The sequence below is a fragment of the Petromyzon marinus genome (genome assembly GCF_048934315.1).
Source record: "Petromyzon marinus isolate PM22_M1 ecotype Great Lakes invasive population chromosome 67 unlocalized genomic scaffold, UKy_Petmar_22M1.pri1.0 chr67_unloc.3, whole genome shotgun sequence".
Classification (NCBI taxonomy): domain Eukaryota; kingdom Metazoa; phylum Chordata; class Hyperoartia; order Petromyzontiformes; family Petromyzontidae; genus Petromyzon; species Petromyzon marinus.
The window spans coordinates 22,501-41,474 of NW_027422593.1; the positions used below are offsets into that span (position 1 = coordinate 22,501).

The window sequence follows — 18,974 nt, forward strand, 5'->3', positions numbered from 1 at the left end:
GTGTTGTGGGGTGGGTGGGATGGGGTGAGTGGGGTGGGGTGAGTGGCAGGCGGAGATGTGAAGAGACGCGGGGATGAGAGAGCAGACCCACTCACCCCACTCACCCCACTCACCCCACCCCACTCACCCCACTCACCCCACTCACCCCACTCACCCCACCCCACTCACCCCACTCACCCCACTCACCCCACTCACCCCACCCCACCTAACCCCACCCCACCCCTCCTCCCCTGCCAGTCCAGTGACATTTCCCGAAGAATTAAAGTGGCTGGGGATGAATGACCGAATGAGCCATGGTGGGGGGGTGGTGGGGGGGGGGTGGGGGGGTGGTGGGTGGGGGGGGTGGGTGGGTGCCTCTTGTCGATCGTTCCAGCTCCACGCATCCTCATCCCGGCCACACGCAAGCCCCAAGCCCCCCTCCCCCCCCCACCTCTCTCCATCGCCATCGCTGTGATCATTGACGCCACAAAGGCGGGACAGTGCCACCCTGTGGGAGTGCCAGGCTAGGTGCACGAGGTCACGTGGACAGGCACTGGCACGTGCCATCGGGTTGACCGACTGAGATGACGGCTGGCAGATTCACCACCACCTGTAACCCTCCATACTGTGCCAGGCTAGGTGCACGAGGTCACGTGGACAGGCACTGTCAGGTGCCATCGGGTTGACCGACTGAGATGACGACTGGCAGATTCACCACCACCTGTAACCCTCCATACTGTGCCAGGCTAGGTGCACGAGGTCACGTGGACAGGCACTGTCAGGTGCCATCGGGTTGACCGACTGAGATGACGGCTGGCAGATTCACCACCACCTGTAACCCTCCATACTGTGCCAGGCTAGGTGCACGAGGTCACGTGGACAGGCACTGTCAGGTGCCATCGGGTTGACCGACTGAGATGACGGCTGGCAGATTCACCACCACCTGTAACCCTCCATACTGTGCCAGGCTAGGTGCACGAGGTCACGTGGACAGGCACTGGCAGGTGCCATGGGTTGACCGACTGAGATGACTACTGGCCGATGCACCACCACCTGTGCCTCCTACTGTGCCAGGCTAGGTGCACGAGGTCACGTGGACAGGCACTGGCAGGTGCCATCGGGTTGACCGACTGAGATGACTACTGGCCGATGCACCACCACCTGTAACCCTCCATACTGTGCCACCTCGCTTGCGTTTTATCCGCCCGGCGCTCCGCTCGTTGTTGTGAGCGTCGCTCCTCCGCCCTCCGTTGTTGTTGGAGGGCGACTGCCTCCAGCTGCCCAGTAGCAGCGTCCTTCACGAGCCTCTTCCTCCACAGAGGCCGATCTTGACACCGCTGGTGCACACAATCCCAAAGACAATGATCCCCCGTATAGCCTTGACAGACTGTTGGGGGCAAGTGCTGTTCGCTCACACTCACACACTCACTCACACACTCACACACACGCTCACTCACACACTCACACATACACTCATGCTCACTCACACACTCACTCACATGCTCACTCACACACTCACACACACGCTCACTCACACACTCACTCACACGCTTACTCACACACTCGCACACACTCACACACACACACGCACACACACGCTCACACACTCACTCACACACTTACACATTCACTCACACACTCAATCACACACACACTCACACGCTCACTCACACACACACTCACACGCTCACTCACTCACACACTCACTCACACACTAACACGCTCACTCACACACTCAATCACACACACACTCACACGCTCACACACACACTCACACGCTCACTCACTCACACGCTCACTCACACACTCACTGACTCACTAACACGCTCACTCACACTCACTCACTCACACACTCACCCCAACACGATCACCCCAACTCGTCCACCCCAACTCGTCCACCCCAACTCGTCCACCCCAACTCGTCCACCCCAACTGGGCATCTGAGTTAAAGAGCTTTACGGATCATCGGATTCCGGCGGTATGGATATTTGTTCTGATTCTGATGCTGGGCATCTGTGTAAAAGAGCTTTACGGATCATCGGATTCTGGTGGTACAAATGAATATTATCTACTGCTGGGCATCTGTAAAACAAAGAGCTTGATGGCTCTTCGGATTCCTCTTGCAGCAGAGACAACTGTTGTCATTCTGATCTGACCTTTGGGGTAAGGGCTGTTAGCGAGTAGCACCACCGCGTCTCTGACCTTCATCATAACGGTGGCTATGAGATGTTGACTACCTCGCCTGGTGTACAGGAGGTCGTGGGTTCGATCTCGACCCTGACGACGCCTGCTGTATAGTTAGGGTTTGCGTGTCTCTCTCTCTCATCATCATCATCACGGTGGCTATGAGATGTTGACAACCTCGCCTGGTGTACAGGAGGTCGTGGGTTCGTTTCCGACCATGCCTGTTGTATATTTGGGATGTGCGTGTCTTTCTCTCTCTCATCATCATCATCACGGTGGTTAGGAGATGTTGACTACCTCGCCTGGTGCACAGGAGGTCGTGGGTTCGATCTCGACCCTGACGACGCCTGCTGTATAGTTAGGGTTTGCGTGTCTCTCTCTCTCTCATCATCATTATCACGGTGGCTAGGAGATGTTGACTGCCTCGCCTGGTACACAGGAGGTCGTGGGTACGATCTCGACCCTGACGACGCCTGCTGAGTTTGCGTGTCTCTCTCTCTCATCATCATCATCACGGTGGCTAGGAGATGTTGACTGGTGTACAGGAGGTCGTGGGTTCCATCTCGACCCTGACGACGCCTGCTGAGTTTGCGTGTCTCTCTCTCTCATCATCATCATCATCACGGTGGCTAGATGTTAACTACCTCGCCTGGTGCACAGGAGGTCGTGGGTTCGATCTCGACCCTGACAAAGCCTGCTGAGTCTGCATCTCTCTCTCTCTCATCATCATCATCACGGTGGCTAGGAGATGTTAACTACCTCGCCTGGTACACAGGAGGTCGTGGGTCTGCGTCTCTCTCTCATCATCATCATCATGATCACGGTGGCTAGGAGATGTTAACTACCTCGCCTGGTACACAGGAGGTCGTGGCTGAGTCTGCGTGTCTCTCTCTCTCTGCCCGTGGTCGCGTGGAAATTTCTCCAGGTCCTCGGTTTTCCTCACATTTAGAATGGGCGTGCCTTGTGTGTGTGTTGGACTTCTTTCTTACCGTACCTAGCCAACTGTGCTCAACGGACGTACGGGGGTAGGGGATTTGGAGGTGCGGATATCCAATTTCCCTTCGCAATATCTCTTCGTGATGTCATCCCTTCGTGATGCCATCCATTCGTGATGTCATCGCTTCGTGATGTCATCGCTTCGTGATTTCCTCTCTTCGTGATGTCATCGCTTCGTGATGTCATCGCTTCGTGATGTCATCTCTTCGTGATGTCTTCCCTTCATGATGTCATCCCTTCGTGATGTCATCGCTTCGTGATGTCATCGCTTCGTGATGTCCTCTCTTCGTGATGTCATCGCTTCGTGATGTCATCGCTTCGTGATGTCATCTCTTCGTGATGTCTTCCCTTCATGATGTCATCCCTTCATGATGTCATCCCTTCGTGATGTCCTCTTTTCGTAATGTCATCCCTTCATGATGTCATCTCTTCGTGATGTCATCTCTTCGTGATGTCATCGCTTCGTGATGTCCTCTCTTCGTGATGTCATCGCTTCGTGATGTCATCCGTTCGTAATGAAATCCCTTCATGATGTCATTTCTTCGTGATGTCATCTCTTTGTGATGTCATCTCTTCGTGATGTCATCGCTTCGTAATGAAATCCCTTCATGATGTCATCTCTTCGTGATGTCATCGCTTTGTGATGTCATCTCTTCGTGATGTCATCTCTTCGTGATGTCATCGCTTCGTGATGTCATCCCTTCATGATGAAATTCCTTCATGATGTCATCCCTTCATAATGAAATCCCTTTAGGATGTCATCCCTTCGTGATGTCATCTCTTCGTGATGTCTTCCCTTCATGATGCCATCTCTTCGTGATGTCATCCCGTCGTGATGTCATCCCTTCGTGATGTCATCTCTTCGTAATGAAATCCCTTTGGAATGTCATCCCTCCGTGACTCCCCTCCGTGACTCCCCTCCGTGACTCCCCTCCGTGACTCCTCTCTGTGACTCCCCTCCGTGACTCCCCTCCATGACTCCTCTCCGTGACTCCTCTCCGTGACTCCCCTCCGTGACTCCCCTCCGTGACTCCCCTCCGTGACTCCCCTCCGTGACTCCCCTCCGTGACTCCTCTCTGTGACTCCCCTCCGTGACTCCCCTCCGTGACTCCTCTCTGTGACTTCCCTCCGTGACTCCCCTCCGTGACTCCCCTCCGTGACTCCTCTCCATCACTCCTCTCCGTGACTCCCCCTCCGTGACTCCCCCTCCGTGACTCCCCTCCGTGACTCCCCTCCGTGACTCCTCTCCGTGACTCCCCCTCCGTGACTCCCCTCCGTGACTCCTCTCCGTGACTCCTCTCCATCACTCCCCTCCATCACTCCCCTCCGTGACTCCTCTCCGTGACTCCCCTCCGTGACTCCTCTCCGTGACTCCCCTCCGTGACTCCCCTCCGTGACTCCCCTCCGTGACTCCCCTCCGTGACTCCTCTCCATCACACCTCTCCGTGACTCCCCTCCGTGACTCCCTCTCCGTGACTCCCCTCCGTGACTCCCCCTCCGTGACTCCCTCTCCGTGACTCCCCTCCGTGACTCCCCTCCGTGACTCCCCTCCGTGACTCCCCCTCCGTGACTCCCCTCCGTGACTCCCTCTCCGTGACTCCCCTCCGTGACTCCCCTCCGTGACTCCCCTCCATCACTCCTCTCCGTGACTCCCCTCCGTGACTCCCCTCCGTGACTCCCCTCCGTGACTCTCCTCCGTGACTCCCCTCCGTGACTCCCCTCCGTGACTCCCCTCCGTGACTCCCCTCCGTGACTCCCCTCCGTGACTCCCTCTCCGTGACTCCCCTCCGTGACTCCCCTCCGTGACTCCCCTCCGTGACTCCCCCTCCGTGACTCCCCTCCGTGACTCCCTCTCCGTGACTCCCCTCCGTGACTCCCCTCCGTGACTCCCCTCCATCACTCCTCTCCGTGACTCCCCTCCGTGACTCCCCTCCGTGACTCCCCTCCGTGACTCTCCTCCGTGACTCCCCTCCGTGACTCCCCTCCGTGACTCCCCTCCGTGACTCCCCTCCGTGACTCCCCTCCGTGACTCCCCTCCGTGACTCCCCTCCGTGACTCCCCTCCGTGACTCCCCTCCGTGACTCCTCTCCGTGACTCCCCTCCGTGACTCCCCTCCGTGACTCCCCTCCGTGACTCTCCTCCGTGACTCCCCTCCGTGACTCCCCTCCGTGACTCTCCTCCGTGACTCCCCTCCGTGACTCCCCTCCGTGACTCCCCTCCGTGACTCCCCTCCGTGACTCCCCTCCATCACTCCTCTCCATCACTCCTCTCTATCACTCCTCTCCATGACTCCGCTCCGTGACTCCTCTCCGTGACTCCCCTCCGTGACTCCCTCTCCGTGACTCCCCCTCCGTGACTCCCCTCCGTGACTCCCCCCCCGACCCCAGGTGTCGCTGCTGTTCGAGGTGGCGGACCTGGCGGCGGCGTCTCCCGCCACGCTGTCTCGCTGCGGCGTCGTCTACAGCGACTACCACCAGCTGGGATGGCGCCCGCACGTCCAATCCTGGCTGCAGGGCCGGCCAAAGGCACGCACACGCACGCACACGCACGCACAGACACGCACACACACGCACGCAGACGCAGAGACACGCACACACACGCACGCACACGCAGAGACACGCACAGACACGCACACGCACAGACACGCACGCGCACAGACACGCACACGCGCACAGACACACACGCACACACACAGACACGCACAGACACGCACAGACACGCACGCGCACGGACACGCACAGACACACACAGACACACACGCGCACAGACACGCACAGACACGCACGCACGGACACGCACAGACACACACAGACACGCACAGACACGCACAGACACGCATGCATGGACACGCACAGACACACACAGACACGCACACGCACAGACATGCACGCACACGCACAGACACGCACACGCACACAGACACGCACAGACACGCACGCACAGACACGCACAGACACGCACAGACACGCACAGACACGCACGGCCACACACGCACACGCACAGACATGCACGGACACGCACAGACACGCACGCACACGCACGCACACGGACATGCACGCACACGCACAGACACGCACGCGCAGACACGCACAGACACGCACGCACTGACAGGCACGGACAGTAATTTGGAGCGGAACTGATCTGCAAATTCAGTCATCTCATAATCCGCTCCAAATGTACTGCTGCTGTCATTGTACCGCGTGTTTACCTTCCTCCTCCTCCTCCTCCCCTCTCCCTCCTCTTTCTCCTCCTCCCTCCTCCTCCCCTCTCCCTCCTCTTTCTCCTCCTCCCTCCTCCTCCCCTCTCCCTCCTCTTTCTCCTCCTCGTGTCTCCCTTCTTCTGCTCCCTCCTCTTCTGCCTCCTCCTCCCTGCGCCACCTCTCCCTCCACGTGTCTCCCCCCCCGTGTCTCCCCCCCCCCCGACCTCGCTCCTCCCCATCCTCCACCTCCTTCTCCTCCACCTCGACCTCCTCAACATCCTCCACATCCTCGTCCACCTCCTCCACCTACTCCACTACATCCTCCACCACCTCCACCTACTTCACATCCTCCTCCACATCCTCCACCTCCTCCACCTACTCCACATCCTCGTCCACCTCCTCCACCTCCACCTCCTCCACCTACTCCACATCCTCCTCCACCTCCTCCTCCAAATCCACCTCCTCCACCTCCTCCTCCACATCCTCGTCCACCTCCTCCACCTCCTCCACCTCCTCCACCTACTCCACATCCTCCTCCACCTCCTCCTCCACATCCACCTCCTCCTCCACATCCACCTCCTCCGGCCAAAGGCACGGACACGCACAGGCACGGACACACACAGAGACGCACACGCACAGACACGCACGCACACGCACGGACACACACAGACACAACAACAACACAACAACCGCCATTCGCCACTAAGTGGCGGTGACATCACCACGACGCTTGTGCCAGGCCATGTGCACCTTGAGGCCACGTGAAGTGTCGAACGCCCGCTGGCAGGAGGTCTCGGGGCAAACCCAGGTGCCACGGGTCGACTGACTGAGATGACTGAGATGACTGGCTGATGCACCACCTGTGCCCCCTACTGTGCCAACCTGCTGTGCTTTAGCCACCCGGCGCTCCGCTCGTTGTTGTGAGCGTCGCTCCTCCGCCCTCTGTTGTTGTTGGAGGGCGACTGCCTCCAACTGCCCAGTAGCAGCGTCCTTCACGAGCCTCCTCCATAGAGGCCGATCTTGACACCGCTGGTACCAGTCATCGGCAAGTCCACTCAGCTCCAGGTCCTCCTGTACCACATCACTCCATCTCTTCTCTAGCCCGTGCCGCGCCCGCTTAGCCACCTCGATCCGGCCGAACAAAAGCTGTTTCGGCATGCGGTGGCTGGGCATGCGGGATACATGACCCAGCCAACGCAGCCTTGCCTGCCGGAGGAGCTCACCGATGGGACCGTGCACGCACACGCACAGACACGCACACGCACGCACAGACACGCACAGACACGCACAGACACGCACAGACATGCACGCACCGACAGGCACGGACAGTAATTTGGAGCGGAACTGATCTGCAAATTCAGTCATCTCATAATCTGCTCCAAATGTACTGCTGCTGTCATTGTACCGCGTGTTTACCTTCCTCCTCCTCCTCCCCTCTCCCTCCTCTTTCTCCTCCTCCCTCCTCCTCCTCCCCTCTCCCTCCTCTTTCTCCTCCTCGTGTCTCCCTTCTTCTGCTCCCTCCTCTTCCACCTCCTCCTCCATGCGCCACCTCTCCCTCCACGTGTCTCCCCCCCCCCCACCTCGCTCCTCCCCACGCTCATCCACATCCTCCACCTCCTTCTCCTCCACCTCGACCTCCTCAACATCCTCCACATCCTCGTCCATCTACTCCACCTCCTCCACCTACTCCACCTACTCCTCCACATCCTCCACCACCTACTCCACATCCTCCTCCACATCCTCCACCTCCTCCTCCACATCCTCCTCCACCTCCTCCACCTACTCCACATCCTCCACCTCCTCCTCCACATCCTCCACCACCTCCACCTACTCCACATCCTCCACCACCTCCACATCCTCCTCCACATCCTCCACCTCCACCTACTCCACATCCTCCTCCACAACCTCCACCTCCTTCACATCCTCTTCATGTTCCACCTCTACCTCCTCCTCCACCACCTCCTCCACCTCCTCCTGCACGTCCTCTCTGTGTCACCTCCTCGCCCTCCCATCGCCACCTCCCACTTAAGCTAAAACTATTTCCCTCTCCGGGTTAGGGCCCAGGGAGGAGGTGGCCGCGATCGATGATCCACCCAAGTGGGGGGGATCACCGTCACCACGTGGGGACATTCAGAGCAGCGGCCAAACGAGCCGAGCGACGCGTGGGTGGCGTCGAATCTCGACGTGGAGGGGAAAACCGGAGGGACCCGGAGTCAAAATACAGGCGGCCATGTGGAGAGAGACACGCAGACTCCAAATGTACAGCAGCAGCAGCAGACTCCAAATATACAGCAGCAGCAGACTCCAAATGTACAGCAGCAGCAGCAGCAGGCGTCGTCAGGGTCGGGATCGAACCCACGACCTCCTGCGCCCCAGGCGAGGTAGTCAACATCTCCTAGCCACCGTGACGATGATGATGAGAGAGAGACACGCAGACTCCACATTTACAGCAGCAGCAGGCATCGTCAGGGTCGGGATCGAACCCACGACCTCCTGCGCACCAGGCGAGGTAGTCAACATCTCCTAGCCACCCTGATGATAATGATGATGATGAGAGAGACACCACAAACTCCAAATATACAGCAGCAGCAGCAGGCATCGTCAGGGTCGGGATCGAACCCACGACCTCCTGCGTACCAGGCGAGGTAGTCAACATCTCCTAGCCACCGTGATGATAATGATGATGATGATGAGAGAGAGAGACACGCAAACTCCACATTTACAGCAGCAGCAGGCATCGTAAGGGTCGGGATCGAACCCGCGACCTCCTGCGCCCCAGGCGAGGTAGTCAACATCTCCCTAGCCACCGTGATGATGATGAGAGAGAGAGACGCACAGATTCCAAATATACAGCAGCAGGCGTCGTCAGGGTCGGGATGGAACCCACGACCTCCTGCGCACCAGGCGAGGTAGTCAACATCTCCCTAGCCCACCGTGACGACGACGACGACGACGATGACGATGTTGACGATGTCTGCTCCCTCTCTGTCCACCCCCACCACGGCCGGCCCTGCCGCCACAGGAGGAGGCCGAGCACCTGCGGCCGCTTGTGGAGCGCTACGTGCAGCTGACGCTCGACTTTGTGGGCGCCGCCTGCCGTCAGCCCGTGCCCGTGCCCGAGTGCGGCGCCGTCGCCTCGCTGTGCAAGCTCTACGGAGCCCTCGCCACGCCCGACAACGGGGTGCGTGGCCGTGCGTGCCAGTGGGTGTGTGTGTGTGTGTGCCCGTGTGTGTGTGTGCCCGTGTGTGTGTGTGCCCGTGTGCGTGTGTGTGTGTGTGTGCCCGTGTGTGTGTGTGCCTGTGTGTGTGTATGCGTGCCAGTGGGCGCGTGTGTGTGTGTGCGTGTGCCCGTGTGTGTGTGTGCCCGTGTGCGTGTGTGTGTGTGCCCGTGTGTGTGTGTATGCGTGCCAGTGGGCGTGTGTGTGTGCGTGTGCCCGTGTGTGTGTGTGTGCCCGTGTGTGTGTGTGTGCGTGCCAGTGGGCGTGTGTGTGTGCGTGTGCCCGTGTGTGTGTGTGTGCCCGTGTGTGTGTGCCCGTGGGCGTGTGTGTGTCTGTGTGTGCCCGTGTGTGTGTGTGCCCGTGTGTGTGTGTGTCTGTGTGTGTGTGTGTCCGTATGTGCGTGTGCCTGTGCGTGAGTGTCGCTCCCCTACACTACCGTGTGTGTGCAAGTTACGACAACAACAACAACAACAGATAAACAAAACAACTAAATGCTCGCGACACAAGTGACGCTAGTGGTGACCGGGCGAGGCGTGGGGTGGGTGATGCGGTGGGCCGCACGTCACCCACACGTCACCCACACGTCACCCACACGTCACCCACACGTCACCCACACGTCACCCACACGTCACCCACACGTCAACCAAACGTCACCCAAACGTCACCCACACGTCACCCACACGTCACCCACACGTCACCAGCACGTCACCCGCACGTCACCCACACGTCACCCAAACGTCACTCACACATCACTCACACGTCACTCACACGTCACCCACACGTCACCCACACGTCACCCACACGTCACTCACACATCACCCACACCTCACCCACACATCACCCACACGTCACCCACACGTCACCCACACGTCACCCACACGTCGCCCACACGTCAACCGCACGTCACCCACACGTCACCCACACGTCACCCACACGTCACCCACACATCACCCACACGTCACCCACACGTCACCCACACGTCACCCACACATCACTCACACATCACCCACACGTGACCCGCACGTCACCCACACGTCACCCACACATCACCCACACGTCACCCACACATCACCCACACATCACCCACACGTCACCCGCACATCACCCAAACGTCACTCACACGTCACCCACACGTCACCCACACATCACCCACACGTCACCCAAACGTCACCCAAACGTCGCCCACACGTCACCCAAACGTCACCCACACATCACCCACACGTCACCCACACATCACCCACACATCACCCACACGTCACCCACACATCACCCACACATCACCCACACGTCACCCACACGTGACCCACACGTGACCCGCACGTGACCCACACGTGACCCACACGTGACCCGCACTTGGTCGCACCGCACGTCGCCCCGTAGGTGAACCCGGCGGACACGGAGGGGCTGGGCCGCATGGTGGAGCTGTGGTTCCTCTTCAGCCTCGTGTGGTCGCTGTGCGCCGCGGTCGACGAGGAGGGGCGCAAGAAGGTGGACAACTTCCTGCGCGAGATCGAGGGCACCTTCCCCAACAAGGTGCACGTGCGTGCGCGCGTGTGTGTGTGTGTGTGTGCGTGTGTGTGCGTGTGTGTGTGCATGCTTGTGTGTGCGTGTGTGTGTGTGCGTGCGTGTGTGTGTGTGTCTGTGCGTGTGTGTGTATTTCTGTGCGCGTGTGTTTCTGTGTGCGTGTGTGTGTGCGTGTGTACGTGTGTGTGTGCGTGCGTGTGCGTGCGTGTGTGTGCGTGTGTGTGCGTGCGTGTGTGTGTGTGAGCACGCACACGCACGTCGACCAGTGGCAATGTCAATGGTTGTGGCGATGGTAAGTGGCGGTGATGATGTGAGTGGTGGTGGTGGTGATGTGAGTGGTGGTGGTGGTGGTGGTGTGAGTGGTGGTGGTGGTGGTGGTGTGAGTGGTGGTGATTATGTGAGTGGTGGTGATGATGATGTGAGTGGTGATGGTGGTGGTGGTGGTGACGGTGGCGGTGGTGTGAGTGGTGGTGATGATTATGTGAGTGGTGGTGGCGGTGGTGGTGGTGGTGGTGGTGTGAGTGGTGGTGATGATGATGTGAGTGGTGGTGGTGGTGATGTAGTGGTGGTGGTGATGGTGGTGTGAGTGGTGGTGGTGATGTGAGTGGTGGTGATTATGTGAGTGGTGGTGATGATGATGTGAGTGGTGGTGGTGATGGTGGCGGTGGTGTGAGTGGTGATGGTGGCGGTGGTGTGAGTGGTGGTGATGATGATGTGAGTGGTGATGATGATGTGAGTGGTGGTGATGATGATGATGTGAGTGGTGGTGGTGATGGTGGTGGTGGTGGTGTGAGTGGTGGTGGTGGTGATGTGAGTGGTGGTGGTGTGAGTGGTGGCGGTGGTGGTGGTGGTGGTGTGAGTGGTGGCGATGGTAGTGGTGTGAGTGTTTATCTGTGTAGCCGGTAGGCATGGGGAGATCACACTCCAGATTAAAGGCAATTAACAAAGGGGGATTGACCTATTGGCTGCTGCAGTGTCGATCCGACATGCTGCAGCCCAGATAAAGAACTTTCTTCACCACTCGGAGTGAGAGCGCTGTGTATACCAGCCGAGATGTTGACTACCTCGCCTGGAGTACAGGAGGTCGTGGGTTCGATCCCGACCCTGGCGAAGCCTGCTGTGTCTTTGGAGTCTGCGTGTCTCTCACCATCATCATCACAGTGGCTAGGAGATGTTAACTACCTCGCCTGGTAGGCAGGAAGACTTGGGTTCGATCCCGACCCTGGCAAAGCCTGCTGTAGATTTGGAGTCTGCGTGTCTCTCACCATCATCATCACAGTGGCTAGGAGATGTTAACTACCTCGCCTGGTAGGCAGGAGGTCGTGGGTTCCATCTCTCTCTCTCCCCGTGGTCCACGTGGATTTTCTACCAGGTCCTCCGGTTTATCCCTGCACATTTAGAATCAACGTCACCCACGCGCTGAGAGTATTTGGCGACTGCTGTACATTCCCACGTGATGGTGATGGCAATGAGCCGCCACTTCGTTCGAGCTGCTGTCATTGGTGATGCTCAGGGTCGCTTCTGAAACAAGAGTTACACAGCAGCTCATTGGGGCCTTACCTGGAAAAGTAAAAAAAAATAAAAAATGTGAAATAGTAAAGAGGAAAAGTGAGTCTATGGCTCTCTGCGCGAGTCTGTGGCTCTCTCTGCGAGTCTGTGGCTCTGTGTGCGAGTTAATGGCTCTCTGTGCGAGTCTGTGGGTCTCTGTGCGAGTCTGTGGGTCTCTGTTTGAGTCTGTGGCTCACTGTGCCAGTCTGTGGCTCTCTGTGCGAGTCTGTGGCTCTCTGTGCGAGTCTATGGCTCTCTCCCTGCAAGTCTATGGCTCTCTGTGCGAGTCCACGGCTCTCTGTGCGAGTCTATGGCTCTCTGTGCGAGTCTATGGATCTCTGTGCGAGTCTACGGCTCTCCGCGTGAGTCCACGGCTCTCAATGTGAGACCCACGGCTCTCCGCCTGAGACCCACGGCTCTCAATGTGAGACCCACGGATCTCCGTGTGAGTCCCCGGATCTCAATGTGAGAACCCACGGCTCTCAATGTGAGACCCACGGATCTCCGCCTGAGACCCACGGCCCTCCGTGCGAGTCCCCGGATCTCAATGTGAGACCCACGGCTCTCAATGTGAGACCCACGGATCTCCGCGTGAGTCCCCGGATCTCAATGTGAGACCCACGGATCTCAATGTGAGACCCACGGATCTCAATGTGAGACCCACGGCTCTCCGTGTGAGTCCCCGGATCTCAATGTGAGCCCACGGCTCTCAATGTGAGACCCACGGATCTCCGCGTGAGTCCCCGGATCTCAATGTGAGACCCACGGATCTCAATGTGAGACCCACGGATCTCAATGTGAGACCCACGGATCTCAATGTGAGACCCACGGCTTTCCGTGTGAGTCCCCGGATCTCAATGTGAGCCCACGGCTCTCAATGTGAGACCCACGGATCTCCGCGTGGGACCCACGTCACTCCGCCCGAGACCCGCGGCTCTCCGTGCGAGTCCCCAGGATCTCTGCCCGAGACCCGCGTCTCTCGGCGCGGGAAGACCATCGGACTCACCGCGCCGCACCGGGGTACCCGGTTTGATCGCTCCGGGCGGGAGCCGCGGGACCGGAATCTCAGCGGGTTTGAGCGTTCGGCAAACTCCGACCTCTGAACCCCCTTCGCTCACCTGCCTTTCTCACCCACTCTGGGCCCCTGCAGGATACCGTCTATGAATATTACGTGGATGTCAAGAATAGGAAGTGGTCCCCGTTTGAGGATAAGCTGCCCAAGGGGTGGCGATACTTGCCCAGGTAAGGGACCTCCCGCCGCCACCCACCGCCACAAACGCTTTTAATGTTGATCTTGATTTGTTTATCCGGGGAAGGAAATCCGATGGGCTAGGAAGCTCTCACTCATGCAGACTCACACTCACTCACTCGTACACTCACTCACTCGTACAGACTCACACTCACTCACTCGTACAGACTCACACTCACTCATACACTCACTCACTCACTCGTACAGATTCACACTCACTCACTCGTACACTCACTCACTCGTACAGACTCACACTCACTCACTCGTACAGACTCACACTCACTCACTCGTACAGACTCACACTCACTCACTCGTACAGACTCACACTCACTCACTCGTACAGACTCACACTCACTCACTCGTACAGACTCACACTCACTCGTACACTCACTCACTCGTACAGACTCACACTCACTCGTACAGATTCACACTCACTCACTCATACACTCACTCACTCGTACAGACTCACACTCACTCACTCGTACAGATTCACACTCACTCACTCATACACTCACTCACTCGTACAGACTCACACTCACTCACTCGTACAGACTCACACTCACTCATACACTCACTCACTCGTACAGACTCACACTCACTCATACACTCACTCACTCATACAGACTCACACTCACTCATACACTCACTCACTCGTACAGACTCACACTCACTCATACACTCACTCACTCACTCGTACAGACTCACACTCACTCACTCGTACAGATTCACACTCACTCATACACTCACTCACTCACTCATACAGACTCACACTCACTCATACTCTCACTCACTCGTACAGACTCACACTCACTCACACAGACTCACACTCACTCGTACACTCACTCTTACAGACTGACACTCATACAGACTCACACTCACTCACTCATTCAGACTCACACTCATACAGACTCACACTCACTCACTCATTCAGACTCACACTCATACAGACTCACACTCACTCATACACTCACTCACTCATACAGACTCACACTCGTACAGACTCACACTCACTCACTCATACAGACTCACACTCACTCACTCATACAGACTCACACTCACTCATACACTCACTCACTCATACAGACTCACACTCATACAGACTCACACTCACTCACTCATTCAGACTCACACTCATACAGACTCACACTCACTCATTCAGACTCACACTCACTCACTCATTCAGACTCACACTCATACAGACTCACACTCACTCACTCATTCAGACTCACACTCATACAGACTCACACTCACTCATACACTCACTCACTCATACAGACTCACACTCATACAGACTCACACTCACTCACTCATACAGACTCACACTCATACAGACTCACACTCACTCATACACTCACTCACTCATACAGACTCACACTCGTACAGACTCACACTCACTCACTCATACAGACTCACACTCACTCACTCATACAGACTCACACTCACTCATACACTCACTCACTCATACAGACTCACACTCATACAGACTCACACTCACTCACTCATTCAGACTCACACTCATACAGACTCACACTCACTCATTCAGACTCACACTCACTCACTCACTCATACAGACTCACACTCACTCATACAGATGCACACTCACTCACACACTCACTCACTCACTCGTACAGACTCACACTGACTCATTTAGACTCACATTCACTCATACATTCACTCGTACAGACTAACACTCATACAGACTCACACTCACTCACTCATTCAGACTCACACTCACTCACTCGTACAGACTCACACTTACTCATACAGACTCACACTCACTCACTCATTCAGACTCACACTCACTCATACAGACTCACTTACACATACATACTCACACTCACAACAACAACCGCCATTCGCCACTAAGTGGCGGTGACGTCACCACGACGCTTGTGCCAGGCTATGTGCACCTTGAGGCCACGTGAAGTGTCGAACGCCCGCTGGCAGGAGGTCACGGGGCAGACCCAGCAGGTGCCACGGGCCGACTGACTGAGATGACTGAGATGACCTGCTGATGCACCACCTGTACCCCCTACACGCACACACACAAAGACAAAATCCCCCATATAGCCTGTAACAGACTGTAGGGGCAAGTGCTGTTAGCGAGCACCTATGAAGGCCGGAACGGTACACGAGGGGGTGGGTGGCCAGCACCACGCCCGACCGCCTTTGTCTCCCTAGTGGCGATGTTTACACACCTCACCAGGTACTCATTTGAGGCTGAGTCGACCTAGGGGAGGCCCGGGACCGCTTCAGATAATCGTCACTGGTGTTGGCCGCGAGCGGGAATCGAACCCGGGTCGCCAGGTTCATAGCGCAGCGCGCAAAGACACGCACACAAAGACACGCGCACACACACACATTAACAACACCACCAATCTCCCCCCCACTAACCCCACCCACCCTCCCCACCACCGCAGCACGCCCTTCTACAAGCTGGTAGTGCCCACAGTGGACACGCTGCGCTACCACATGCTGGTCAGCGCGCTGGTGTCCAGCCAGCGGCCGGTGCTGCTGGTTGGGCCAGTGGGCACGGGAAAGACTCTGCTGGCTCAGAGTGTCGCCCAGAGCCTCGATCCAGCCGCCTGGAGCGTACTCACCATCAACATGTCGGCGCAGGTGAGGTTCGCGTCTCTGTGCGGTCTCTGTGGGGTCTCTGTGGGGTCTCTGTGGGGTCTCTGTGGGTCTCTGTGGGGTCTCTGTGGGTCTTTGTGGGGTTTCTGTGGAGTGTCTGTGTGGGATGTCTCTGTGGGGTCTCTGTGGGGTCTCTGTGTGGGGTCTCTGTGGGGTCTCTGTGGGTCTCTGTGGGGTCTCTGTGGGTCTCTGTGGGGTCTCTGTGGGGTCTCTTTGGGGTCTCTGTGGGTCTCTGTGGGGTCTCTGTGGGGTCTCTGTGGGTCTCTGTGGGGTCTCTGTGGGGTCTCTGTGGGGTCTCTGTGGGGTCTCTGTGGGGTCTCTATGGGGTCTCTGTGGGTCTCTGTGGGGTCTCTGTGGGGTCTTTGTGGGGTCTCTGTGGGGTCTCTGTGGGGTCTCTGTGGGGTCTCTGTGGGGTCTCTGTTGGGTCTCTGTGGGGTCTCTGTGGGGTCTCTGTGGGGTCTCTTTGGGGTCTTTGTGGGTTCTCTGTGGGTCTCTGTGAGTCTCTGTGGGGTCTCTTTGGGGTCTCTGTGGGGTCTCTGTGGGTCTCTGTGGGGTCTTTGTGGGGTCTCTGTGGGTCTCTGTGGGGTCTCTGTGGGGTCTCTGTGGGGTCTCTGTGGGGTCTCTGTGGGTCTCTGTGGGTCTCTGTGGGGTGTCTCTGTGGAGTCTCTGTGGGGTCTCTGTGAGTCTCTGTGGGGTCTCTGTGGGGTCTCTGTGGGGTCTCTGTGGGTCTCTGTGGGTCTCTGTGGAGTGTCTGTGGGTCTCTGTGGGGTCTCTGTGGGGTCTCTGTGGGATCTTTGTGGGGTCTCTGTGGGGTCTCTGTGGGGTCTCTGTGGAGTGTCTGTGTGGGATGTCTCTGTGGGTCTCTGTGGAGTCTCTGTGGGGTCTCTGTGGGGTCTCTGTGGAGTGTCTGTGGGTCTCTGTGGGGTCTTTGTGGGGTCTCTGTGGGGTCTCTGTGGGGTCTCTGTGGGGTCTCTGTGGGTTTCTGTGGGTCTCTGTGGGGTCTCTGTGGGGTCTCTGTGGGTCTCTGTGGGGTCTCTTTGGGTCTTTGTGGGTTCTCTGTGGGTCTCTGTGGGTCTCTGTGGGGTGTCTCTGTGGGTCTCTGTGGGGTCTCTGTGGGTCTCTGTGGAGTGTCTGTGTGGGATGTCTCTGTGGGGTCTCTGTGGAGTCTCTGTGGGTCTCTGTGGGGTCTCTGTGGAGTCTCTGTGGGGTCTCTATGGGGTCTCTGTGGGTCTCTGTGGGTCTCTGTGAGGTCTCTGGGGTCTCTGTGGGGTCCTGTGGTCTCTGTGGGTCCTGTGGGTCTCTGTGGGGTCTCTGTGGGTCTCTGTGGGGTCTCTGTGAGGTCTCTGTGGGGTCTCTGTGGGTCTCTGTGGGGTCTCTGTGGGGTCTCTGTGGGGTCTCTGTGGGTCTCTGTGAGTCTCTGTGGAGTGTCTGTGGGTCTCTGTGGGGTCTCTGTGGGGTCTCTGTGGGTCTCTGTGAGTCTCTGTGGAGTGTCTGTGGGTCTCTGTGGGGTGTCTCTGCAGGGTCTTTGTGGGTCTCTGTGGGTCTCTGTGGGGATCTCTGTGGGTCTCTATGGGTCTCTGTGGGGTCTCTGTGGGGTGTCTGTGGGTCTCTGTGGGTCTCTGTGGGTCTCTGTGGGGTCTCTGTGGGTCTCTGTGGGTCTCTGTGGGTCTCTGTGGGTCTCTATGGGGCCTCTGTGGGTCTCTGTGGAGTGTCTGTGGGTCTCTGTGGGGTCTCTGTGGGGTCTCTGTGGGTCTCTGTGGGGTCCCTGTGTGGTGAGTCTGTGGGTCTCTGTGTGGTGGTCTGTGGGTCCTCTGTGTGATTCTGTGGGTCTCTGTGTGAGTCTGTGGGTCTCTGTGTGGTGAGTCTGTTGGGCTCTGTGTGAGTCTGTGGGTCTCTGTGTGAGTCTGTGGGTCTTCTGTGTGAGTCTGTGGGTCTCTGTGTGAGTCTGTGTTTCTCTGCCTGGTGTCTCTGTGTGTACATTCTTGCCAAGATCAATGACGATTACCTGAACCGCTTCTGGGCCTCTCCCCTAGGTCGGCTCGGCCTCAAATGAGTTCCTCGTGCGTTGGCGTAGTAAACACATCGCTACTGCGGGGAGACAAAGGCGGCCGGGCGTCGTTCCTGGCCACCCCCCCCAGACATTTGTGACGATGTGTGACGAGTGAGGCGGGGGGAGAAACGTGACGTCACGTCGAAACGCACGTACAGACAAACACGTTCTAACTTAATTGAATAGACTCTTTTTTTTTAAATAAAACATCAGAGTGCGGCGCCACATTAAACACGCCGCTACAATGACAACAATAGTTCTTCTCTATGTGAGTCTGTGGTCTCTGTGTGAGTCTGTGGGTCTCTGTGTGAGTCTGTGGGTCTCTGTGTGAGTCCTGTAGGTCACTGTGTGAGTCTGTGGATCTCTATGTGAGTCTGTGGGTCTCTGTGTGAGT

General features: G+C 57.6%; 1 protein-coding gene across 1 annotated transcript in view; it reads left to right on the top strand.

Moving 5' to 3' along the window:
- LOC142907953 (dynein axonemal heavy chain 2-like) overlaps positions 1-18,528 on the top strand; it is a gene marked incomplete at its 5' end in the record, with an annotated part of 39,589 nt that extends 21,061 nt beyond the window's left edge. Inside the window, 6 exons of the mRNA XM_076057987.1 lie at positions 5,547-5,684; positions 9,381-9,539; positions 10,956-11,108; positions 13,798-13,889; positions 16,317-16,690; positions 18,521-18,528. Coding sequence (XP_075914102.1) covers positions 5,547-5,684; positions 9,381-9,539; positions 10,956-11,108; positions 13,798-13,889; positions 16,317-16,690; positions 18,521-18,528 — 924 coding nt within the window. The remainder of the gene's footprint in view (positions 1-5,546; positions 5,685-9,380; positions 9,540-10,955; positions 11,109-13,797; positions 13,890-16,316; positions 16,691-18,520) is intronic.
- Positions 18,529-18,974: the final 446 nt, after the last annotated feature.